Raw genomic sequence first — 26,276 nt, forward strand, 5'->3', positions numbered from 1 at the left:
ATACATAATAAATATATAAAGTATAAAGATATGCGCAAGAAAAAAGAGAAGAGATCCCAGAAGAGTACAGAAAGGAAAGTGAAATGGAAAAGTCACGTGACTAGATACTGAATTGTTAAAAAGCTGTCCATCTTCAAAATTAAAATTGCTTCTGAGGGCAGCAGCTTCCTTCCAGGCACCAGTCTAATAAAGAAAGGTTCAACGTGCCAGCTAGAGAGAATAATGCTGCCAAATTGAGATTGGTCTTCAAAGCTTACAACACTCATCTTTTAAAACTGTTCTATTGAGTAATCAAGTACACTGAATATCTATTTTTAATTAAGTAATGAAATTCAGAACATGGACAAAAAATGCAACAGGTAGTTGTGGGTGAATGAGATGTCACAGCGATGCCCCAAACACAGCCACGCGCCAATAAGGTTGAGCCACTGTGACATGCTGAAAAAAAATAGTAAGGCTCGGCTGCCATAGGTTGCAGTGAGCCCTCTCTGCTTTCCTCTCTGTTATAGTCGTCAGGCATCATTCCAGAATGCTGAACACTCAGACACCTTCAAGATTAGTAAATCATTAAAAATGACAAAACATGGCTTCTTACAAATAGCATATGCTTATGATCAAATTAACACAGAGCAGAGAGCTAATAAACATTCAGTGGACTCAAGGAATGATTCCCTAAAATTAAAAATGTGGCCCCTTTAGTATCAATATATATTACACATAAAAGGGTAAGCCCAGTGCTGTAATACACATTGCTGTAATTTCAAAAATGTCAATTCATTTGTCAGGGAATGTCATCTAAAAGGATTATGTGTAACAGAATTTAAGCAATAAACTACCAGACCAATAAAACATTCTTCTGAGCCACAAGTCCACACCATTCTGATCCCCAAATCAAGCAACTTCTCTAGGAAAACATCAAACCCATTCATTCATTCAACCTTTACTTACTAAACTACGTGTCAAAGGTACCACCACAGTAACACCTTAAGGAGGCATAAAAATGAATTATACAAGAACCCTGTCCTTAAGATACTGACAGCCTAGCAATGGAGTTTAGAAACACACACAGACATGGTAGAAAGATTTGAGTGCCATAAGAGAAGTAAAGATGAATTACTATTTTTTAAAAATCTTACTTTGAATGGATTCTTGCCTCTCTATTCCTCCTGTGAGCCAGATCTACAATATAGATCCTCAGACCTCATCCCTTCCAGAGCAAGTAGCTACAAATAGTAACAAGACTGGCTCTTGTGACCTCTAAAACTCATCTCTTCATGTTATACTTGGTGTAGACTGTGTCCTATATGGATGCCCCTTTGACTTAACAGAAATCTCAAATGTGGATCCCAGTTCTCATAACTGTGAGTGCTGCTGATTTTGAAAGAAAGGGGAATGCCAAAAATGACACACCAAAAAGAAGCCATTCTTTTTTCCAACTCTGCCACTGTTTTGCTATAGAAACTTGAGGAATCCAACTCTGGCTGAAGGAAGGACAGAAGAAAGAACTGTTAATGAGCTTCTAAAGAACTTGCATGGATCTTTCAGACAAGGACTACATAAAAGGCATCAATAATGCTCTAGATTAATAAGGCTTTTCACATCATTTTATGTATAACAACTCTTAATGTAGGTAGAGGTATTTTTATTCCTTTTTTAAATCTGAGGAAGGCAAATTCCATAAATACTAGATGTCATTAAATGCCGTTTCAAATTTTTCACAGATCTAGTCCAGCCAGGGCCAGGTCTAATGGATTCATTTCAAATTTATCATCAGGGCCACTATTCACACTTAGACACTGAACTAAACATTCAGGAATCAGGGAGCACCGGAGAGGGGTCTGCAGAAAAGGAGTAGAATGACTTTATGTCAAAGGACCAACTGTTCTCTTAGGATACTGAAAAAAGAAGTCAGAAGTTCAGTTTTACATCGTCTTACAAAAACCAGTCCCCAGTCCTCTGGCCATTAGTCCCCTGTCATGTCTTCAATATCTCTGAAAAGAATGTGACAACTAAAAAATAAAGACCTATTTCTATGTCCTATCCGTTCCAGCCAATAAACATCTCTGGTTCATATGTTTAGTGTTTTTTAATGACAGCTTTACTGAGATGTAATTCACATACCCTCAAATTCGCCCTTATAAGTGCACAGTTTAGTCACTTTTCGTATATTTGCAGAGTTGTATAACCTTCACCACTATCTAACTTAAGAACATTTTCGTCACCCCAAAAAGAAATTGAAGGTAATACCAGATCTTTTAAAAAGTATCCTGGTATTCCAATGGCATGTCCAACTAATTTAGTCTTCTTTATCTTGCTACTAAAGAATGTAGGTCTATATCTTTGTATCCAAGCTTAGTCAAAACATAGCAAATTTGTAGAAGGCAAAACCCTAAAAAGAAAGCTGAAAGAGAATCAAGAAGGTAACATTTCTAGTGAGAAAGTGCTCAAAAATGATGGAGATATGTCAAAAGGACACAAAAGCCAACTTGACAGAGCTCCCAATGGCAAAGGCTAGAACAACCGAGCAATAAAATTAATGAAGATAGTACTTATTACAGTATAATCAATTCAGATTATAACCCATAAGATAAAAAAATACCTAAAAATTCACACTGATATAAAAAAATAAATGAAAAAAATAAATAATTGGGGGAGAAAGAAAAGCACTTATTTATAGTAGAATTGAAATTAATAGATGTGGGAGCAATAAGAGAAATAGAAAATCACTCTTAGCCAAGCACCGAAGTAATCAGAGTTTCAGGCAAGAACCATCAGTGGGTGCTAAAAATCAATGGACAAAAGTATGATGACAAACAGGACTTCTGCACAGTCTCAAAGCATCACTCTACAAGATACTAATTACAAAGGGAAAGCCACTTTACAGTGAAGACACCTGGAATACACGATCTGAACCAAGGAGTTAACATACCAGTAATAAGACACATGAATATCATGTACTCATGTGATGCACTGAAAATGGTACAACATCACTTCTGTAGTATTCTTGGAAAAAATGCATTTCTCACTCTAATAAAGAGAAAACATTAGACAAACCCATATTGAGCGACATTTTACAAAATAACTAACCAGTGCTATCTTTAAACATGTCAGAACCATAAACGACAGAGAAAGACAAGAACTGTCACAGGTTGGGCAGACTAAGAAGACACGACAACTCAACACAATTTGTATCCTGGATTGGATCCCAGAACAAAAAAAAGGCATTAATAGGAAAACTGGCCAAATTCAAATAAGGCTTATAGGACAATTAACAGTATTGTAACAACGTTAACTTTCTATAGTATTTTTTCTGTAAATCTAAATTTATTTCAAAATAAAAAGTTGAGGTTTTTTTTTTAATGCAACTTTTGTAGGCATGAGATCTTGCCATTATGAAAAAAATGACTGATTTTAGCTAGCTATTATAATTTTCCTATTAGGAGAGATTATCAAATTCAGAATCCCAACACCCGACTCTTGCAGTGTATGCTGGATTGCAGAAGACATAACAAGAAAACCAGTAATGAATGAAAAACAACACTTTCTAAAAACCATGTGGCAAACAGGCCCCCCCAAAACACATAAAGCAATGGCCATAAAGCAGTAGCCCACAACACAAACAAAACAACTCGAAACATAAAATATCAAGAGCTAGAAAAAACCAACTGAAGCAACACGTGCTAAAATCATGACTTGATGAATTTCTGTGGCCAGTTTTCATGAGTCTGGCAAGAAAGGTTTTTCATTAGGTAAAGGTTGCATTGGTTCTAGTACATACCCAGATTTCAAGTCAGTTATCCTCAAACAGTTCGTAGCATCCAGTCCCACTTTTCCATTGCGGACCACACTAGATATGAATGGGGAGAGCATTGGAGAAATTCGGTTCAAGGCCACTTCTGGGGACATTTTAACTTGACTTGCAAACCACCACTGAAAGCAGAAGGGAAAAAGGGTGATCAGAGTATCCAAAAGAACCAGGTATATAAGAAGCTTCCTAAAAATTGGCACAGCACACCTAAGTTTCTCCTGCATGAATAAATACTTCTGTCTTACAGCGGCCTCTTCTCGTGAAACAAACCATCTCCCTGCTGCTCACCTGCTTAGGGCATAGGCTACACCACTGATTTTCAGGAACAGAGGCAGCCCTTGATAGCCAATTCCCTCCTCCTTTCCAAAGCTGATTTCTACACTGCCACACTCTGCTTAAATCCGTCCATTCTATCTGACAACTGGCAGGTTCTACTTTAGTTGAGGCCTTAAGAAGCCTTCGCTGACAATCTTCTACTTCTAACACATATACCACTAGGTCAGAAATCTTCCCTCTGTGTCCCCACTAGGAATAAGAACTTGATTGATAACACTATATAAAATCCTAGAACAAGCATAACAGCTTGCAAATGTTACTTAATAGAAATTATTTACTTGTGATATACCTCTCCTCATAACTGTCTCTCCACAGTATATTATAACTACATGCTTAGGGGTCTCTCAGCTGGAGACAGGTCACAAACTAAATACCCCATAAACATTTTTTTAATAAATAAATGAAGGAGACAAAAGCTAGAGGAATATTTAGGTATGGAGACGATAACATACCCTCAAAACTTTGGTAGAGGATAGTGTATGTGAGGAATAGGTGTAGCAAAAATCTACTTAACAATTAAATCATGGAAACATACACCTATTCAGATATTCAGCAACACAAACTAACATGGATCTAAAAGTCTGCAAGGCACTAAGAAGTTCTCACAAAACCTCACGGTTGAAATATAAAACTTGAAAATACAGAAGTAAAACCAACAAATCATATCTAAATTACTTGGAAACCGTGGGGCTTGGGGAGGGAGTACATTAATTCCTCCTAATAGATTTCTAAATGAAAGCCTCTACTTTCAGAGGTGAATAAGTCAATTTAAATGATCATTTTCTTCCTCAATCTGAAAGGATAAACCCATATCAAAAGGAAATTAATTTCCTGCGAATTACAAGTAAATGATGTTCTGGTTCTAGTTTCCATATATTATACCATATGAGAATTTACATGTCTCTGCTAAAATAAATGTTGAAAACTAGTACCTGTTTTCATCATTTCAGACAATAGCAAAGGGAAAGACTGAAGTGATCTTTCAAAAAATGGTAACATGTGACCCTATGTAGTAAGTACCCTTTGAGGAAGTAAAAGCTTTACACTTAGTACTCAAATAATCCTTTCTGCAAATATAAAACAAGCTCCTCTTCTGACCACTTAACAGATGAAATCCCTCCACCATTCCAATGTCTTCACAAAGTAATAACCATCTAATGCATGGTATTATCAATCGTAAAAGTCATATGCATTTTTATAACACTTGATCACGTATAAAGCGCTTCCATATACATAACTGCAGTTGATATTCACAATCCTGGGCAGTAAGGAAGCTATTAGAATTCCCACTGAACAGGTGATACAGATAATTTTTATAATGGGTCTTTGAAAAGTATACTAATCCATATTATCATTTTGAAGCCTACTATTCTCTATTCTTCAACATTTCCACTCTTTTTTCTATCCACTGATGTCACGGTTCTTGAAAGGATGCTTATCTAGATCATACGCAAAAACAAAAATACTTACCTCAGAAAAAAGCAAAAGGATCTCACCTACAGTACAGAATTTTTTTCCATGTTTTTTCCCATAATGCCTATAATCATTTTATCTCTCGTTTCTATGAAAAAGGGAAACAGAATCAACACGTTCTGAACATCTCCTCAGATACCCACCTGGCTGCAGTTTCATTTACTTCCCCAAAAAAATCCTGTCCTCTGGTTAATATTATTGTTTCCATTTTGCAGATAAGAACGCTAATTAACTCAGCAAGACTAAATAACTTGTTAAAAATCACAAACCTTGCAAGCAGAAGGATCAAAATTCAAATCCAACTAAAATAAAAATAAAAAAGTAAAACAAAAAACTTCAAATCCAGGTCTCCCTCAAAGTCCACTATTACCATCTTTCTCTCAAATAAGAATTTATAACTAGAATCACCAAAGAGCAAAGCATCAAAGCGAGTTTTTTTTAAGTATACATCTTGTAAAATGGAGACAAAATGTCATAGATTTAAATTCATGGTTGCTTGACAACTAGAAACAAATTAGACTATGGCTGGCCTGCTGCTGAAGTGATGCACTAGTCAAAAGCTAAAGGGAACAAACCCGCTCCGAGAGCCAAACTATACTTAAGGTGACAACAACCCATTCCAATTCAGCAACTGTCATGACCTTAGGATGACACCTAAAAGGAATGAATTTCTGTCTTTGTTTCCAGAACAGCCATAATGCTATTTTTTGACAGTTCAAGATTCCATGCTGCGTTAAAATCTGTTTCAACCGTGAGGTGTTGTGACTTTTCTAAAGGAGAGGAAAAAAATAATGACTCCAAAATCAAAGGTCACAGAAGAGCCAATGATGGTCCTTTGGTGAGGTCCTTTTGAGCCTGGACATTGGGTGGGGCATCATCCCCTAGCAGTAGCTTTTACACATCGCAGCACTGTAATAGATGCTTATCTGGGGATAAGCAAAAGTTTATGGTGACCAGCCTTCCTTGAAAGCCAGTTAGGCAATTTGTATTTCCTGATTTTGACATATTATAGGAGGAAAATGCAGAAATACAATTTTTACAAGGATCTGCTGCCCCAAAATAGGGTCACATAAAGTCCTTTGATGGGCCACCTGGGGAATACAAAGACGTCTAAAGCATCATCCAGTTTTTTGCAATTAAGATGGGATGACAAACACGGAAACATGTGCCCTGCTGACGTCATGGAACGGAAAGGGCTGGCGTTCTGCTGCGTCACGTCGACGTCATACAGCGCACGAGGGAAGTTACACGGGGGAAGTAATCTCTCCACGGAACAACATTCAAGAAAAACAAATCGGCTCAGACCCAAAGAATGATCACCCCACTCTAGGGGAGATCTGACAGGGGACACGCTTCCCTTCCCCCAAATTGTATGATTTCCTCAAGCGAGACGGAGGAAGGAGTCTGAGCTTAATCGGGGACCAGGGGGCGGGCTACATAAGGAAAAAGAGCAACTCCTGGCCTTGGGGTCTCGTTCTTGAGGGGACCAGCGTGATGGGGATAAACAGGGCATCTTTGGAACGAGGGCCTTCTCTATGGGAAGAGATGGCAAGCCCTGGGGATATTTAAGCCACGGTCCTCAGCGCCACCTGTGCGATTCGGGATCCATCCTCCCCGCACCAGCCCCAGTCTAGGTACCTGGAACTTAGTCCTTTCGGTAACCGGCGACTACGTGGGGTACAGGTTACCCGAGCGCGCCCCCGACCGACGCACCGACCTGCGCGCGCACCGCGGGCAGGATGCGTGCGCGCCCCCGCACGTCCGCCCCGCCCCTCCTGCGGCCCAGAAGCCAGGCGGCGTGCGCGCCCCCGGCCCGCTGAGCCGGGTGCTCGGAAAGGCGTCCCAGCAGCGCCTGAAAGTTCCTGCTTCAGCGCCTGCCCCCTGCATGTCGAGCAGCGCGGAGTCTGGAACTAGCGAAAGGGCCCTGTAATGAGAGGCGGTGCAGGGAGACAATTCCTGGAACAACGAGGGGCAGTTGGTGGGCGGGGTTATTTCGGGCATTCAGGTGGGCGACCCGCATAGGCTTCGGGAAGGCCCGCGTCGTTAGGAAGTGTAGGAGCGGCGTCTCTGGTTACGGGGTCGGACAAAGGGTAAAGGGCAGCTTCCAGGTTGGAGAGCACCTCCTTTGAGCAATGGCCGCGTCTGGGGAACCCGGGAGGCAGTGGCAGGAGGAGGTGGCGGCGGTGGTAGTGGTGGGCTCCTGCATGACCGACCTAGTCAGGTTAGTCGGGGCCGGTACGCGGCTCGCGGGAGGGGGCCGACTGTGTGCTCTTCTCTGCTTTGGCACTGGGGCTTTGGGGATGGAGAGTGTTAGCTTTCGGTGTGAGCTACAGGTTTCCCCAGCCCTCAGTGTGCCGTGATGGCGTGGAAGAGGCAGGATTTGAGTTTCTAAAGGTAACTGTCAGGTGAGCGAACATAGAGGCCAGGGTGTAGTGAAAGCTCTAATGTTACTACTAGAAGCTCCTCCAAAGACCTGTTGTCTTGACCAGGCTGATAAGCCTGTCCCCTGACTAGCCGAGTGAGTGACTTTGGCCAAGTCATTATACCTCCAAGAATATGCCTGCCTCACAGGGTTGTTGTGAGGACTAAATGAAGGAAAGTGTTTTGTGAAATGTTAACACTAGGTTGGGTGTTATTCGTCTGAACTTGTATAAAGTGAATGGAGCAGAGGTCAAAAAGCTCAGTCACCTTTCACCACATTCATTCCTGCAGTACTTCATATTTATAGTTTATTTTTCAGTATTATAGTAACCATGGGTAACCTATGGCAACCCAGGTGTGAGTCAAAATAAAAACCCGTAAACACAATATTTACAATCACAATATATTACAATCACAATATTTAAAAAGTGATCAAATAATGAAAGGAGGTGTGCTGAAAGAAAATATGCTAAATGAAAATAGTTAAGTTAGATCAGTGAGATTGGATGGAGAGATCCAATTTACCTTCTTTTTTTAAAAATGAAAATGGCTTTTCTGATTATAAAAGTAATATTCATTGTAAAAAAAAAATCAGATATTCCAAGAAAATCCTACCATTCAGATGGCTAAAGTTTAATATTTTGGTGAATAGCTTTTCAGATATAATGCTCTTTTTATATTATAAAAATAAAACATGATCAGGCATACTGCAGTAAGACCTCGTCTGTCCTGCAACCTTGCTTTTCCAAAGGGTAGCAGAGAACCTAGAAATAAATTTAAAGGCCTTGGAACAACCCAAATAAGTCACCAAATCCCTGTACCAAACCACCTGTGTTTTACTTAGAAAATAGTTCTAGGGTCTTCACATAACCAATTTAATCTTTTGTTGCTTAAAATGTTTATAAGCTCACTTATCAAATTTCCAGGCCAAGATTAGAAAGGTGGAGAGTAGAAAAGGCGAGTGACTGCTAGGGGCAGGTATAGTGATTGCCAAAAACCTGCAAGTGAGTAGGAGAGTTACAACAAGCAACAGAAGAATGTCAGATGTCAGCAGCCTTTGTTTTTCCTCAAATATTTGAGCTATCTTGTCAGACCCTGTGCCAAGATAGATGTGCTTCCTTTGGTGACAGAGCATAATGTTCAATCTGGTTGTCACATTTGGTGAAGAGGCCTACACGTCTTTGTGTAGAGTAAGAGTCAGCAAAAGTTTCTGTAAAGGGCCAGGTAGTAAATATTTAGGGTCTAGGTCACATGTTCTTTCTTTTTTTTAACAACCCTTTCAAACTGTGAAAACTATTATCTCCCACCCTTGTAAACACAGCCTGCCGGCCATAGTCTGCTGACTGCATTCTAAAGCATCACTGTCTTACAGCCCACTATAATAGTTGATGTTACTACTATGACCTCTGTTTTCAAGAAAAGGAAGCAGGGTGCCCGTTCAATTTTATGTAGAAGTAGGGCATGTGTTTCATTTTAGAAATAGTTCCATCAAATATAATTAAAGTTTAGTTTCATAAAGGAATCAACTTTCAGACATCTAAAATAATTCATTCCTTAGAAAACCCACCTAAATTTTTACCATACCTTTATAGGTGAGGTGGCAGCAGAGTAAGAAAGCTAAATAATGTTCCTGAGTAACCTACCTGAATAAGAGTGTCAGGGTTAAAATTCAGAGCCACTTTCTTGTTAAACTAAGAGCTCTTTGTAAAGTCTGACCATCAGACATTAAAGATAATTCTAGTACTTTCTAAAATGAATAGTCTTCAAACTTTGGGGAGGGCAGGGTGTCAAAGGCCCATGTTAGCATCTCATTTCAGAGCTAGAGGAGTTTAGAAAGTATTTATCGCAGCCCTACATTTATTTTATAGATGAGTAAAGTGAGGTCCAGAGAAGTAAGAAACTCTTACATTGTGGATCACCTCCAATTGCTCTTTTCTTGCCATTTTCTTTCCTTCATAAAATATCCAGGTTTCTACCCTTCATGTGAATCACTAGTAATTTTATTACCCCAAAGACTCTCTCCTATGACTTTTCTACAAACTTCTCATGGTGTCTGACTACTTCTACCTCTGGAGATCTTTACAAAATACCCGAGTATCGGAGTTTTAGTTAAAACCCTGCATCTGTGATAGATTTGGGTCCAGTTTTGCTAGTTATGGTATATATCATGATCGTATTAGTTTCCTGTTGCTGTTGTAACAAATTACCATAAACTTAATGGCTTAAACAATACAAATTCAATACTTAAGTTCTGGAGGTCAGAAGTCTGACACAGGCCTCACTGGGCTAAAATCAACGTGTCTATAGAGCTGTGTTCCTTTCTGAAGGCTCTAGGGGAAACCTGTTTTCTTTCCTTTTCCAGCTCCTAGAGGCTGCCCACATTCCCTGTCTCATGGCCCCTTCCTCCATCTTCCAAGCTAGCGATGGTCAGTCAGATCTTTCTCTCGGCATCACTCTGCCGCTTACTCTTCTGCCTCCCTCTTCTACATTTTAAGAACCTTTGCAGGGCCGGCTGAGTGGCTCAGTTGGTTAAGAGCTCGCTCAAGAGTTTGAGCTCTGAGCAGCAGCAGTTCGAGTCCCGGCCCGAGCTGAGCAGCCACTGAGCTGTCAACAGGTGGCTGGATGGCTCAGCTACAAAAAAAAAAAAAAAAAAAAAAAAAACCTTTGCAATTATATTGGGCCCAAACAGATAACTCACGATAATCTCCATACTTTAAGGCATCTTATTAGCAACCTAATTCCCCCTCACCGTGTAACGTAACATATCCAAAGTTCCGGGAATTAGGACGTGGACATCTTTGGGGCAGGGTGAGGGGTGGAGGGGCATTATTCTGCCTACCACAGTGGTTAAGCTTAAAGTAAAAAAAAAAATCTTATAATACTTAGAGCTTGGAAGATCACTGAAGCCTATTAGTCCATTATCCACATTTTATGGGTGAGGTAACTAAGAGAGGTTAAATGACTCAACCCAAATCACATAGCCAATTAGCGACATAGTGAAAGCTGGAATCCAGGTTTCCCAACCTTTATCTTTCCATTTTATCATTCTACCTCTAACTCTATTTAGTATTTATTGCCCTGTCATCTAAAGTTCATTTGAGGGCTCATAGTCTATACATTCATTAACTGCTTAGCTGATAAGGAATAACAACGAAGCATTTATAATTTTCAGGTCTAAAGATAATATCTTCATTACCATTCCCTATTTTATTTCTAAGTTTAACTGTAACCAGCCTGGACACCCATGCCTATACTGTAGAATCACTAGAAATACAACTACTCAGTAACTAAGCCCTCTTGGATGGCATCCAGTCCAGCTCTCTTTATATATTACATTACTGTGTGCCAGACACTGCTAATCCAATCAAAGAGCAACTTTTTTTTATTCATTTCTAATTTTAGTCCACTATGAATAGTAAAAATCATTAGCTCAGCTAACATGGCAAACAGTGGACATTATTTAATACCCACCTGTATTTATCATTATTCTCTTCCTTCTCCCTAAACACTTATCTATGAAGTTTCACATTGCTAAGATAAATCATGCCTGTTCTTTTGGGAAATTAAGTCAGTTCCTCCAAAGACAAATTACCATGAAAACCGAACAACAAATGAACTTTTTTAAGACATTAGGCTCACAGGCCTTGATTAAATCATGCTTTCACTAATAATCTTTATTTCTTAGGATATGTACCACCCATTTTTTTCAATTATTCATTCAACAAATAGTTATTGACTTTATACTATGTGTCAGGCACTTTCCTAAGTGTAGAGGATACAGCAATGAAAACCACAGCCAAAAATTCCTGCCTCATGGAGCTTACATCTGGTGGAAGAGGCAGTATCAGTAGAAATAAGTAAAATACATAGTATGTTAGATAAATACTAAGGAGGAAAATAAAGCACAAAATGGGGATGGGAGTAGTAATTTTAGATCATTGGCTAGAGAAAGCCTCACTGAGAAGCTGATTGTGAGTAAAGACCTAAAGGAGGAAAGGAAGCAAGCCATACAGATACCTGGTGGAAAGGCATATGCAAAGGTCCTGAGGTGGGACCATGCTTCTTATGATCAGTGAACAACAAGGCTGAAGAAGGAAAGGAGAGCGGGGATGGGATGATGATTAAAGGACGTTGGGTCATACCCTGAATAAGATGAAAATCCATTGGAGGAGTGACATAATCTGACTTACATTTCAATATGATCACTCTGGGGGCTAAGAGAGAATAGACTGAAGGAAGGCAAAGGCAGAAGCAGGAAGACTAGTTCAGACTTGATCGCAATACTCTAGGTAAGAAATTATGGTACCTTGAAAGCAGTGCAAAACAGAAGTGATTATATTTTGAAGCTAGAACTGACAGGACTTGCTAAGGAGTACCAGATAAGTGAAGGATGACTCCCAAGTTCATAACCTCTGCAAGCGGAAAGGGAAGCTGCCCTTCGCTGAGATGCAGAAGACTGTGAGCAGAGCAAGTGGGGTGGGGAGAGGGCCATGTCAGGAGCTTAGAGTGGACGTGAGATTTGAAGTGCCTCTCAGACATCCCACTGAAGCAGTCAAAAAGACAGATACCTGAGTTTGGAGCTTAGAGGAGAGGTCCAGCTAGAGATACAAATGTGAGAGTCATCAGTGCGGACATGGTATTTAAAGCCGTGAGGCAGGATGAGATCACTGAGGGTCTGAGCTCCTAGGGCACTCCAACATTTAAAGGATACATTTTCTTACATCATTTATCTCCTGTCTTTCCGTCTCTGTATACCACTAAAACTTGCTTTGAGACAAATCTAATAGAAACCCATGTTTACATTTCCATGGCAATAGACTGTGATGTCAACTAAAATCCTATGTTATCCTTTTACATGCTCCAATTAAAAGTGATGGTTTGAAAGATAAGGCTCATGTTCAACCAAGTATCCAAATTTAATCCTTGGCAAGTCAGAAAATGATTGCTTAATTCTCAAAAGATTTTAGTTGGATAGTGGAATAAGTGAATTTAGAAGCTTTTAGATCCAAAGTGGATGAAACATGTTACTAAAAAAGAAAAAATAAGCCAAAGTTTTATACTGTACCTAAAATGTGTTGACATACTACAGTACCCTCTAACCTGCATTGCACCGGAAACCTCTTAACTTCTCATATTTAGGACATAAAAATCTCTCTTGCAGTTACATTTTCAGGAAAGCAAAAGCCAAAGGAATGTTGGCCCAAAAAGTATCATGCTTTCCCAATATTAGAGGAATATAATATCATCCTTAATTGTTATTTCTGCTCCTTAAATGGATCTTGAAAGCTGCTTATCAGTTACCAATCAAAATTAAATTAATACTTTGTTAAACATGTTTCTGTCACCTGCATTCCCTAATATCAACAGAAATAGACTCAGAGATATTGGGGAGAGAGGGGAATGATGGTTGCTAGATGAGAGGGGGGATGGGGGAAAAGGTAAAGGGATTAGAAAGTACAAATTAGTAGTCACAATGTATAATCACGGGGATATGAAATACAATTTGGGGAATATAATCAATAATGTTGTAAAGATTTTGTAGGGCATCAGATGGGCATTGGACTTATCAGGGAGATCACTTCATAGACTGTGTAGATGCCTGACCACTGCACTGTACACCTGAAGCTGAGGTTGAGTAATACTGAATGTCAACTATAATTAAATATATTTTATGTGTGTGTGTATGTGTGTGTGTGTGTGTGTGTGTGTGTGTGTATATATATATATATATATAGTTTCACGAGAGGTGGAGTACAACATAGGGAATATAGTCAATGGAATTGTAACAGCTATATTCGATGTCAGAGTATTGGTAATAGATTGCGGGGGGAGCTTATCACTTTGTGAGGAGTGTAAATGTCTAACCATTACATTGTTTTGTACACCTGAAACAAAAAAAAATAAAATAATCTTTTATGGGAAATTTGCTAATTTTGCTAAATTTGTTAATTCTTTAACATAAAATATATGTTAAAAAGTAAATTACATATGACCAAGAAAGAGTACCTACTGTGTGGTATTACCAATCAGTCCCTTTACATCCATTCCTCTGTCGGCTCTTTGTGCCCTGGTGTCTACATTCTTGGGAGACCAAGGCAAGGAGGGCTTTGTGATGAATGTTGCTCCAGTATTTTGATCACCTGTATATAATATTGAAATACCAGGACTGTGCTAACTGCTAGGATACTGCAGTTAGTAAAATGTGGTCATTGTTCTTGAGGAATTTCTGGTTCAAGGACACAAAAATAGATCATCGTAGTATGATGTTGTGAGTACCTGCAGGTTCTGTGAGAGCACAGGGAAAAGTTCCTGGATGAGATGCTCCCTGGGTAAGTCTTGAAAAATAAGCAAGTGCTAGCCCAGCAAAAAAGAAGAGTGAGTCACGAATGTGGGCATGCACAGGGTATGCCGGGGACAGCAACCACTGGGTCTGCAGAGCATCAGACGTCAGGTGTTGATGCAAGGCCTCATCAGCCATGCTCCAGTGCGTGGGTTCATTCTGCAGGCCCTGGGAAGCAGTGAAGGGCGCAAAGTAGAGAATGACATGGTCAGATTTGTACTTCACATCGCTCATTCAGTGCCAAAGGCAGATTTTAAAGAAGGCAGAGTTTTGAAGGTAGCAAAGGCATTCTCGAAGATAGGGAGACCCATTTGAAAGGTAAGGCAGTATCTTCACAAGGGTTGAGGGCCTGAACTAGGACAGTAGTGATGGGGATAAAGAAGAGGGAAAAGGTTCAAGAAATGTTCAGGGGATTAAATAGCTGAAAACATCTGTTAAGTAAAATAGGCATAAATCAAGCATGGACTCTCTGGTCCTTTATGAGCAAACTCTGATGCTAACAGATAGCTTTCCCAAATTGACAAGACCTAGAAAGTGGCGTTCTTGGAAAGAATCTCATCTATGGGACAGAAGAATTCTATGCTTTGTGCTTTCCAGAGAGGAAAAACAACTATATTATAATGTAGTTCTAACGACTTCTCAAATATCGTTATGTTTTTTTAATCCATCAGTTATTTTAGAAGCATTTTTTAACCTCTTTACATATATGAAGACTAAATGTGTTAAGGTCAGAGAATATTTTCTAAATATAACATTCTTTGAAATTTGAAGAGACTTTATTTATAGCCTAGTACCTGGTTAATTTTTGTAAATGTTCAATGTATATTTTAGAAATATTATTATTTGATAGGTATGAGCCACGGTGTTTCACATATGTTCATTAGGCCAGGCTGACTTTGTCTGCTTGATCTGTCAGTTACTTAAGGAATTATGTTAAAATGACCTACCGTGATGGTAGACTTGTCAATTTCTTAGTTATGTTTTGGATGTGGGTCAAACACATAGCTGGATTTAGTCTTTTTGTTGGTTTGTTTTGTTATATTTCTTTATAACTAATTTTTTTGGCTTTTACCTGGAGAATGTAATCCACTCACATTTAATGTGGGTTCTGATGTACTTGGATTCATTTCAAACATGTTATTTTACAATAAACTACTCTTTAGAATACTGTTTCTCAAACTTATTGAGTTTGTAGAGCACAAAGAAGTCATGATGCTTTTTGTGGAATGGCATAAAATATTAAGCTTAAGATAACTGTATTCATATTTCAGAAGAAATTGCATTATCTCTTCTACTAAATTATAATTTACACAGAGTAGTGTGCCCAAGGGTTTAAGAGGAAAAGTTAAATTTGAGAACATTCTGTTCATCAACTTAATTCCTCCTGAACTCTGGGGAAAGGAGCACCGTATTTGGTCTTTCCATCTTGGCATCCTGGTTCAGCTTGCAAAACTCCAGTGTTCATCAGATGCATAGCTACCAGAAATTACACAAGAAATTATAAAAACATGAAATACAGACAGGTCCAAAGGGCTTTAAGTACATCTGTGGATAATATATTATAATGGGTTCTGGAGTCAGACCAACCTTGGTTTGAGTCCTGGCTCTGCCATATTCTATTGGCTGAACTTGGGTAAGTTTTTAAATCTAATTCTCATCCTCCTTATCTGTGAAATGGAGAAGGAAAAAATAACTTTTTCATGGGGTTATTGTAAGTATTAAGCGATTTAGTGGTAAAAAAGTATTTAGTGTGGTATTTATCTTACGGTAAGCACTCATGAAAGTGGTATCTGGCACTATTAATATATATTTTAACAAATATTTATTGGACACATGATGCATACAGGCAGTCTTAAGCCATGGTGTACAGAAGTGAATGTGAGAAACATGCATAGGTTGCTAGAATGGAGGGCAGCTAACCCACACTGTTACACTAGGACTCAGAGGAGGTAATATCTGAGTTGAGTTTGAAAGGATGCATATGGATTAGCTCAGCACAGAAGCAGGGGAAAGAATTTTCCAGGCATAGGGAATCAGATATGCAAACAGATTTGAAATGCTAGTAAGATTTTAAGAGTAAATGCTAATTTATTATGACACTGTGGTGGAGGCGACCACTTTCCCCTGTACCATCACTTAGTACCAGGGCCAAAAGAAGTAGAGGAATGGAATGAACTATATAGGTCTTTTTCAGTATAGTTTGTTATTTTTTTATGCTCGTATTAATAATGTTAAACAAGTGTTTGTTACAGCTACTGAATGTTCAATATTAGAGTCAAAACTGAGAGAAAAAATATCTAAAATATATAAAGAACTCAACAGCAAAAAAACAAATAATCCAATTAAAAAGTGGGCAGAGGATCTGAATAGACATTTTTCCAAAGAAGACACACAAATGGCCACCAGGTACACTAAAAGATGCTCAGTATTACTAATCATCAGGGAAATGCAAGTCAAAACCACAATGTGATATTATGTCACACCTGTTAGAATGACTATTACTAAAAAGTTTTTTTTTTTAAATAATAAGTGTTGGTGAGGATGTGGAGGAAAAAGTAACCCTCGTGCACTGTTGGGAATGTAAATTGGTGCAGCCACTATGGAAAACAGTATGGAGGGTCCTCAAAAAATTAAAAATTGAACTACCTATGACCCAGCAATTCCTCTTCTGGGTATTTATCTGAGGGAAACAAAAACACTACCCAGAAAAGATATATTCACCCCTATGTTCACTGCAGCATTATTACGATAACCAAGATATGGAAACAACCTAAGTGCCCATCGATGGATGAATGGATAAAGAAAATGTGGGATTTTCCACGACAACATGGATAGACTTTGAGGGCATTATATTAAATGAAATACATCAGATAGAGAAAGACAAATACTATATGATCTCATTTATATGGGAATCTTAAAAAAAAAAAAAAAAAGCTCATTGATACAGAAAATAGATTGGTGGTTGCCAGAGGCAGGTGGTGGGAAGGTGGGCAAAATAGGTAAAAGGGGTCCAAAGGTACAAACTTCCAGTTATAAAATAAACAAGTCATGGGGATATATACAATAGTACAGCAGGGCGACTATAGTTAATAATACTGTATTGCATCTATGAAAGTTGCTAAGAGAATAAATCTTAAAAGTTCTCATGAAAATAAAATTGAGAGAAGGCAGTGGCTATTCTCCCAGCCTGCCCACTCCCACCACTCTGGGGGTACACTATCCTATCCTCCTCCTGTCAATAAATTCACCACTTGCTGGGCAATAAACAAAGAAAAATGAGAGAAAGCAAATTGTCAAAGAAAGTAGCATAGTATGGTTTAAAGATCCTAGCAATGGAATCATAAGACCTGAATTAAAATTAGGCCTAACCACCTAACAGCTATGTGCATTTTGATAAGCCATTACTTTTTTTTAATTCTCACTGTCTCCCTAAAACAGAGATGATGCTAAAGCCTCCCCTAACACACCTTACAAATGAATTATGGAGCTCAAATAAAATATAATCAGTTCTTGATTATTCATGATGATAGGAACGTGAAAGCATGAGCACCAAAACCCAAAAATAGTAGATAAATTAAAACTTTTAATAATTGACTCCAGAATACATTTTTGTATGCTGATTTATCTTTCTAATTATATTTTCCTTAGGATAAAATTAATTCCATTTGTATTTCTTTAACCTACACCAGCAGATGGCAGGAAGAAGTAGCCTAGATAATTACAGCGTGGTGACAGAAGTCATTTTGGAGTTTAAAATTTACTAAAATTAATTGGCAAAATAGAAAATAAAATGTTGGTTTTGTAGTTATTTGTCATTTCATACTTTGTCTTCTTCACTGAATTAAAAAGTTTTTCATCAGGAACTTTGATAAATGCTTTAGTCTCACCAATTCCTTTTCTCCATTTTTCTGCATCTCGATTTTCCCACATACCTTATATGCCATCCTATAATAGTCCAATCCACATTCCCTAATCCCCTATACACATATATTTCTCCTGCCCTCTCCTTTTGCAGCTTTTAGTTCCAAAATTATCTCATTCTGTACCTTCCTGTCCAAGCTTCTATTCCTTCTCTGGGTTTCTCTCAGCTGGCAGTAAGGAGATATATACATATATACATATACATATACACACATACACACACACATATATTAGATGATCTTTTCATTTTTAATATATTTTTAATATTTTGACCCACACACCTCTCCTGGCACCTCCATACTCAATTTTCTATCCCACAGTTTAAGAACGAAGAAGGGTGTGGCCCCTTTTTGTCCCCATTATTCTGACCACATTCCTGTTTAATAACTGGCTTATTTTTCTCCTTGGGTTACAATCACACACAGCCCTTTTGCCCTGCTCTCACCTCGCTGTGTGAGTTATTATGTGCATAGGCATCTGTCATCCCGATTATCTAAGTGTCTTTTAAGGTATAGAACATTCATTCAAAATATACAGTAAAACCTTGGATCACAAGTAACTTGGTTTGCAAGTGTTCCACAAGACGAGCAAACATTTCTAATACATTTTAACTTGGTAAATGAGCAATGTCTTGCAATACGAGTAGTTTGTTTCTGGAATGAATTATGCTCGCAAACCAAGGTATTACTGTATTTACTTTCGACCATGTTGGAGTAACTAGTACCAGACCTACCTTCCCACCACAAACAACTAGGAAATGCGACATATATGGGACAAAATATGTGAAGCAGTTGTTTTCACATACTGAACAAAAGGAGTGTTATCCGGAACAGAAAGGAAACAAACAAGGTGAGTCCTGGAGGCACATTACTTACTGTCCATGGTACAGAGAGGAAGAACTCAAGGCAATCATCGCGGTATGAGTGAGTTGAGAAAACTGAAGTCATAGTTTAGGGAGACTATGGTGTCTAGAATTTGTGGGAACACATACTGGAAAGGAAGGAGCTAATCAGAGAAAGGTCCAGAAATCTGCACAGGTGTCCCCTTGAGTCTGTCACTAAATACTAAATGGGCATACATAGAAAGGAACTCCACAAACCTTAGCAACTACTGGAGAGCTGTAAGCTGAACATTTCCCAGAAATTACAGGAATGGGAGGTGTTCTATCCAGCCAGAGACATTATGGTACCCCTGGAGCATTTGGTAGAGATCCCAAAAGAACACAACTTAGTAAAAGAGGTTGCCGTTAAGTAAAGGCTACTCTAAACTCCCCTAACAAATCTCAGAAACAATCCGCAAAAGAATCAAATAGATCCAGATATTACTTAACCGCCTGAAAAAAACAAAGTTCAACCCTTTGGAAAAACACAACAAAATTAAGACACTCACCAATGTAACATTTGCAATATTCCACATCCAATCTAAAATCATTAATCAGGAAAATATGATCCGTAAACCAGAAAAAAAGTCAATCACAACTGACAAAGAAATGACAAGAATGGTGGAATTAGCAGAAAGGGATTTTAAAAGAGCCATTATAAATATGTTCAGTGATTTAAAGAAAAACATGAACATAGGAGAAAAGTAGAAGATGTATAAAACAACCACATAGAGGTTTAAGAAATGAAAAATGCAATATCTGAAATTAAAGAGTCACTTGGATGGGCTTATCAGTAGAGTAGACATTACAGAAGAAAGGATCCGTATACTCGAAGACAGTGCTAGAGATTACCTGAATTGAAGCGTAGAGAAAAAAAATGAGCAAAATACACAGAGCCTCTGGGATGTGAGACCTGTGGTCTACCATATGTGTAACCAGTCTAGGAAGAAAAAGAGAGTACGTGGGAGAGGCACAAAAAAGTATTTGAAGAAATAATGGCTGGGTATTTTTCAATTTTTATGAAAACTATAAATGTCTAGATCTAAGAATTTCAATGAACCCTAAGCAGGATAAGCGGAATGTAAACCACATCAAAGCACATTGTAATCAAATTCCTGCAAACCAATTATAAACAGAAACTCTTAAAATCATCCAGAGGGAAAGAACACACATTACATATTGGGGAGCAAAGATTGATTACAGACTTCTTGTCAGAAACAATGCAAGCCAGGGAAAGTTAAATGAAACTTTTTAAAGTGCTTGAAAAATGAACTGTCAACATCGAATTCTATATATCCTTCAAATATGAAGGGGAAATAAAGACAGAAAAACAACACCTGTGAGAACTTATCCCCAGAAACTTGCACGGTAATAAACATTGAAGGAAGTTCTTTAGATGGAACCAAAATGATCCCCATCCCAGCAGGGAGGTGCAGCAGCAGCTGTCAGCTGTCCTATACCAGAGGTGCCAAAAATGTATACACATTTTAAGAGATATTAACACTTTGGTCAACGTTGCTCAAGCAGTAGTTCGCCGTAACCAGAAGTGTCAGGACGCTGATGGTAACCACTTTGAGCACCTCTTGTAATTGCAGAAGTCAAATGTGACTTGTATTCATGTATTGTTATCGGTATATATTAATACAGTTTTTTCTTAAAATGTGTATACTTTTTTTGTGGCACCCTCTGTATAAACTACAAAAATTCATGATTTTAAGGTTTCTCTTATCATGTCACTGTGGGGACTGGGACACAGAGCACTAACTAATGCAGTTATGAGTAATTAAAAGGCTGCCTCTGATCCAGAAACCTAGTGTTTTTTGTCAGAATTAATGAATACTTAACAGAAATGAATACAGTAAGGGGGTATCTCCTGTAAGGTGGCTGGGAAGGCCTCTCTGCAGAGGTAACGTTTCAGCAGAGATGTGAATGAAGTAAGCCATGTTAGGACCATAACATGGGAGAAGACCAAAATGTACTCACCTTTACTGGCTCTCCCAGTGCCTAGCACACTTTTCACACATCAGCAAAATTTAGATCAATAAGGGTCAAAGATATGACACTGAATGGCTGGCCACTTCTGGCTAGAAGAGTATTGTTTATTTTGTAAGTTCAGGAGTAGCTACCTCAGACAAAATGACTTTTTAGCCCAGACCTGTTAGCTAGGAAAAGCTATGGGCTAGAAATCAAAATCAGTTAAAAACTGTTTAAAGCATAACATATGTTTCATTCTCTTCAATAAATCATATATGTGTCTGCAAACGTAGGGTTAGGAAGCACAGAACGACATTTCAGTTGGGAGGCTAAGTTCATTTTACAGAGGTCGAAATAGAGACCACTAACTAGGTTTGGAAATTACCCTCATCCTTGTAAATGTGACATACACAAATACTGAGAACAGATATGATTGAAGAGTACAGGCAGTAGGAATAATAAATGAGCACAATGAATTTTAATTGGGTAATAACTAATAGCACGATCCCCGTTATACAAATAGAGTCGTACAGTGTGTCAGAAGCCTGCAGCCAGAAAAAGAAAGGATGGGATGCAAAAGCCAAAAGGCATCGTATCCTTGACTTTGAGCTGGAGCCAGTATTAGTCTGACCTTTTTGGTCTAAACGCTGCTCATCCGTTTCACCAGGTCATTCCTTCCTTTGCTATGAATCATCTCTGAGAATCTGTAACAAGCACGTCATTGTCAAGAAGTTAAAAGCAATTGATAAGTTGTTCTGCTAACACCTGTCAGCGAAATAACTCAGAGCACAAAACCCAGGCATTTAAGGAGTTGACAAGTATTATTAAACCTGTTTTGCAAGAGAAGGAGCTGGTTCAAAGAGGGAAAAGCTATCAAAGGTGATTCAGTCAGTAAGTGGCACAGGCCTCCTGCCTGGCACACCCCGGTTGCCTCTCGTGGCCCAGGATCATGGAGCCACCTATGAACAATTACCAGCGCTCCCTTCTGTCCCACTTTAAAATGTCATGGCTTTTTTGAAGCTACAAAATATGTCTTCAATTCAAATATATTTCTTATGGCTGGTTTTCTCTGTTTGGGTTTTCTCCCTCATTCAGAAATCTACACTATTTTAATTTTTTCAATGGTAGAAACAGTGCCTTTCTACCAGTACTGCCTCCCCTTTTTCTTCTTTGAGCTCTTTGTCTGTCTTTGGCACTCTGCTAAATGTCATGTTTGAATTGAGGCAAATCACAGTAATGCTTTCATCAGGGGAAGGTGCTTCGCGCAGGTCCCTTCCTGAACTTGACCTTTGCTGCATGAGTTTATTAAAAAGATAGGAAAGCCTAATTCAAAGTAAATTAGGATTTCTAATTCGGGAATGCTTCTGCCTGTTTGTAACTTTCTAGTTGCTCTCCACTTTCCACTCTCTAATTCATCTACTTTTTTAAAAAACTAAATAAGCAATAAACTGTCTTAGTCTGGGTTTAACAGAAAGCAAGAGCATAAGACAAAGGCTTAAGTGTGCATACTCTATTCAGGACTCTGATCCAGGGAGCAAGGGCTAGGGACAGGGAAAGCGAAGCAGGGACGTGGGAAGAACCTATACAAAGATGCTTGACACGTTCAAGTTGGCCACCCCTGCGGGCAACTGGTTGCTCAATGCTGCCAGCCAGCCTGAAGGACCAAAGGAGAGACAGAAACCCTGGAGTGGGAAGACGAGTGGCCGTGGGCAAGCTGCTGGCAGCACCTGCAAGAAGCCCGCTGGAGCCCTGGAAGAGCCAGTGGTTGGAAAAAGATGCAGGGAGGCCAGAGTAGGAACAAGTGGTGTCCCTTTATCCACAAATAGGTTCTTGGTGCATATACATCTGTGCATAAGTATACAACGCAAAACAGACTTTTGCTCCCTACCCTTCTCATGGAGACTTCTCATTAACATTTCATTTTATATGCATTTACATATCTGAGAACATATACACATATCACTTTCCTTTTTAAGAAAAACATGAATCGGATCATACTAATCTTGTTCTGTGACCTGATTTTTTTACTCATGTATTACTTGCATCGAGGTTAGGTTTTTAAAAAAACAAAACACTCATTTTAATGTTTTAAAAAGACTGACAAAAAGTGATAGGCAGAGGGAGTCTAGACCAATTAGAACTGAGGCAGCTGTAAGAAAAATGAACACAATACAATGATTTGACCTCATAAAGGAAATGACTAGTTCAAATAAAATTTCACAAGTCTTTATGTTTAAATAATATATTTAAGCACAAAATATCAAAAATACAAAAGTATGAATTTTCCCCCTTAGGTGTATAACAAACTCTCAAACCTCTGTTTAATGCATTTACTTTTTACAAGGCTTCTCTGTTTAGCAGCACATGCTATACAGGTACATATATATATATATGAGTATTTTACCACGGGAATTATCGTTTTCATCCCAGACTAGTGACTTGCCTGGTTACCCACAGCTATGTACATTTCATTTCCATTATAAGACACTTTAGACCTTTCTAGTGGTAAATTTTAACATATTACATAAAAAGAATCTTGATTTTTTATTTTTTTTTAAGAAATTTTATTGGGGAACAGTGTGCCCCTCCAGGGCCCATCAGCTCCAAGACAAGTAGTTGTTTCAGTCTAGTTGTGGAGGGCGCATCTCCTTGGCCCATGTGGGAATCAAACCGGCAACCTTGGTGTTATGAGCACTGCGCTCTAACCAACTGAGCTAACCAGCTGCCCCAAGAATCTTGATTTTTAAAAGGAATCTTTTTAGTACTGTAGCATGATGGATTTAATTGAACAGTTGAAGCATAGTATGGTAACTACATCATACTGTTTAAACTAATTCACAGCTGTAGGAAAATGTTTGATTTTTAAAATATAATCAAGAGGAGAATGCACAGTTGTGAGCATCAAAATACTAGAAAACAATAAACTAGTAAGATAATTTTTCATCCATGGCCATTCATTATTTTGCTCTTAGGACTCTGGAAGAAATTGTCTATCTTTGAGTTTTAAATGTTCCGGTAAATTGCATCATTTCTTAGCTTCCTCAGTATCACCTTGGATAGCTGAAATAGGTGACTAAAGAATCACAGTTCTCTTCTGGTCTGAGGTAGCCCACGATGGTCTTACTGAGGATTTTCCCATGGAGTTCTCTTGGAAGGTATGCATGATGTGCGTCTCCATGGACTTCTCTGTATTTTTGGAGTATGGGTTCCATCCTGTACTCACCATCATCTTACGGATCTCTCCACTTCCAACGCTGGCCCCACCATCATAAATGCCAGGGCTCCATCAGCTGGAAGATTATCTACTATTTGCTCAGGAAAGTTAGCTGTGGGGATGCCCAGCTGCTTGGAGCCACACGGCCAAAGCCTGGCACCACTTGGCCGCAGCAGAAGTAAGGCAAATGCCTCACAACACCGTCTGCTGGGGCTGCAGTCCAGTCCGCAGGGCTAAGGGAGCACCGTGAAGGCAGTGCCCGGACCCCCTGGACCAGACTGGGGACACAAGCCAGCCGGCCTGGCGGACACACAATGGGCCAGGAGGCACTGGCAACATGCTGCGGTAAGCCCTTAAGGCTGCTGACCCAACAGCACATCATTTTGCAAGTCAATTTTGCACTGTAGGAGGTACACTGGAAAACACTGATTTAACATTTGTTGAATTAATACATGAATGAAGGAATAACAGTATGAGTTCTAGCTACAGTCCTTGCTTATAAAAGAGGAATGCTGCTAATATTGGGAATGCAGTGGGTCAGGCTGGTAAAACATAGACTTGTCATTGCCTGACAAATGAGCCGTCATCCCTGCCAGTCCCCCCTCCTTCCCATTCATCAACACTTCCACATCCTCCATTCAGAAGAATGGAAGCTATGCAGGGAGACGTGGGAAAGAGATGAAAACAGGAGAGGAAAAATAATTTTCCCACTACCCTTCTGAATTCTTGGCTGAGACCCTTGTATGAAAAGACAGATTAACAGGAGAAAAACCAACAGAAGTTTATTAACATATATCCCTCAGGTATACGTTGGAGAAACCCAGGAAAAAATTAGTAACTCCTCAAGATGACTTCAAATTCAGGATTCAATACCATTTTAATAGGGAAAGGGGAGGGAGGTAGACCTGTTAGGGGAGAGTAGATGACTTTTAGGGATGACGAATGGGCCCTTAGACTAGACGGGAGGTATGACAGCTGTGACAGTGTCTGTCTGGGTGTGGGTGGACTTTTGGTCTCCTCTCCTGTGACAAGAGTCCATGTTCCCTGGTTGATGAAAACTCCCAGGGAGGCGATTTATGGCAATTGAGTTCCTTTCGGAGGATCTGTCTTTAGGTGGAGTTCAGAGAAAGCCTGTCCCTGCTTTGCCATTTCTCAGGTGCCTGCAGCTCAAAATCATCAATTATCAAAGCAGTGTATTTTGGGTGGCATGTCCTGAACTCCTACAATCATATTTTGGGGTGGCATATTCTGCTACCCTTCAGAGACAAGGGGAAACCCTTACAAAGATTTGTTCAGTTAGCAAATATGTTCACCCCATGCTAAGTGACAGGCACTGTAGATCACATGGGGACCACAACAGACGGGGTCCCTGTCCTCATGCAGGGAAAGTCTACAATTGAGGGAAGAAAGATAAAAGTATAGGGCAAAGATGCAGAAGGGAAAGAAAAGAAAATAGTAGAATTCCAAAGGAGTGAGGAATTTCAGTGATGGCTAAAAAAGTACAGTGCTTATGTTAATATAAGTTGCTTAAATCCCAGCCATCTGCTCCCCCATCAAACACATACACTCTGTACCCCTGATTTCACTACTCCCCCACATACATATACATCCTGATAATAATCTGGTGATATATTTTTCATAATTTCCCAGTTGATAATAAAACTACACTTGATTCAAACCAGTGGATTGTGACCCAGATCTAAGTATAAATATAGTGGAAGTCGTAAATTTCTCTAGTGACAGTCTTACTAATTAAATTATTTGGCCTGTTTTTAGCCACATTGGCTATTTTTTTCTTTTTAAGGGTGTTATGAGTGTTGTTTGTAGCAGCACCAATAAGCCAAGAATTCACATAGTTACTCAATCACACAGATTACTCATCATTGCCTGTTCATAACAGAATCCTAAA

The 26,276-nt window shown here is 39.1% G+C and overlaps 2 protein-coding genes and 1 pseudogene across 4 annotated transcripts in view; 1 reads left to right on the forward strand and 2 right to left on the reverse strand.

Moving 5' to 3' along the window:
- Nucleotides 1-7,480, reverse strand: part of BABAM2 (BRISC and BRCA1 A complex member 2) — a 374,448-nt gene extending 366,968 nt beyond the window's left edge. For all 3 annotated transcript variants that reach the window (XR_002125902.1, XR_002125953.1, XM_019658721.1), the window contains exons 1-2: nucleotides 7,256-7,480; nucleotides 3,779-3,930 (exon numbers count right to left, since the gene is read on the reverse strand). Coding sequence is in view for 1 of the 3 variants with exons in the window: in XM_019658721.1 (XP_019514266.1) it covers nucleotides 3,779-3,906 (128 nt within the window). In the remaining 2 variants the exon portion in view is untranslated. The remainder of the gene's footprint in view (nucleotides 1-3,778; nucleotides 3,931-7,255) is intronic.
- Nucleotides 7,481-7,662: 182 nt separating this feature from the next.
- Nucleotides 7,663-26,276, forward strand: part of RBKS (ribokinase) — an 80,446-nt gene continuing 61,832 nt past the window's right edge. The window contains exon 1 of the mRNA XM_019660676.1: nucleotides 7,663-7,838. Within this exon, the coding sequence (XP_019516221.1) occupies nucleotides 7,750-7,838 (89 nt within the window). The 5' untranslated portion in view covers nucleotides 7,663-7,749. The remainder of the gene's footprint in view (nucleotides 7,839-26,276) is intronic.
- On the reverse strand, nucleotides 24,047-25,596 carry LOC109392773 (riboflavin kinase pseudogene; annotated as a pseudogene).

This window comes from Hipposideros armiger, unplaced genomic scaffold (genome assembly GCF_001890085.2).
Source record: "Hipposideros armiger isolate ML-2016 unplaced genomic scaffold, ASM189008v1 scaffold_0, whole genome shotgun sequence".
NCBI lineage: Eukaryota > Metazoa > Chordata > Mammalia > Chiroptera > Hipposideridae > Hipposideros > Hipposideros armiger.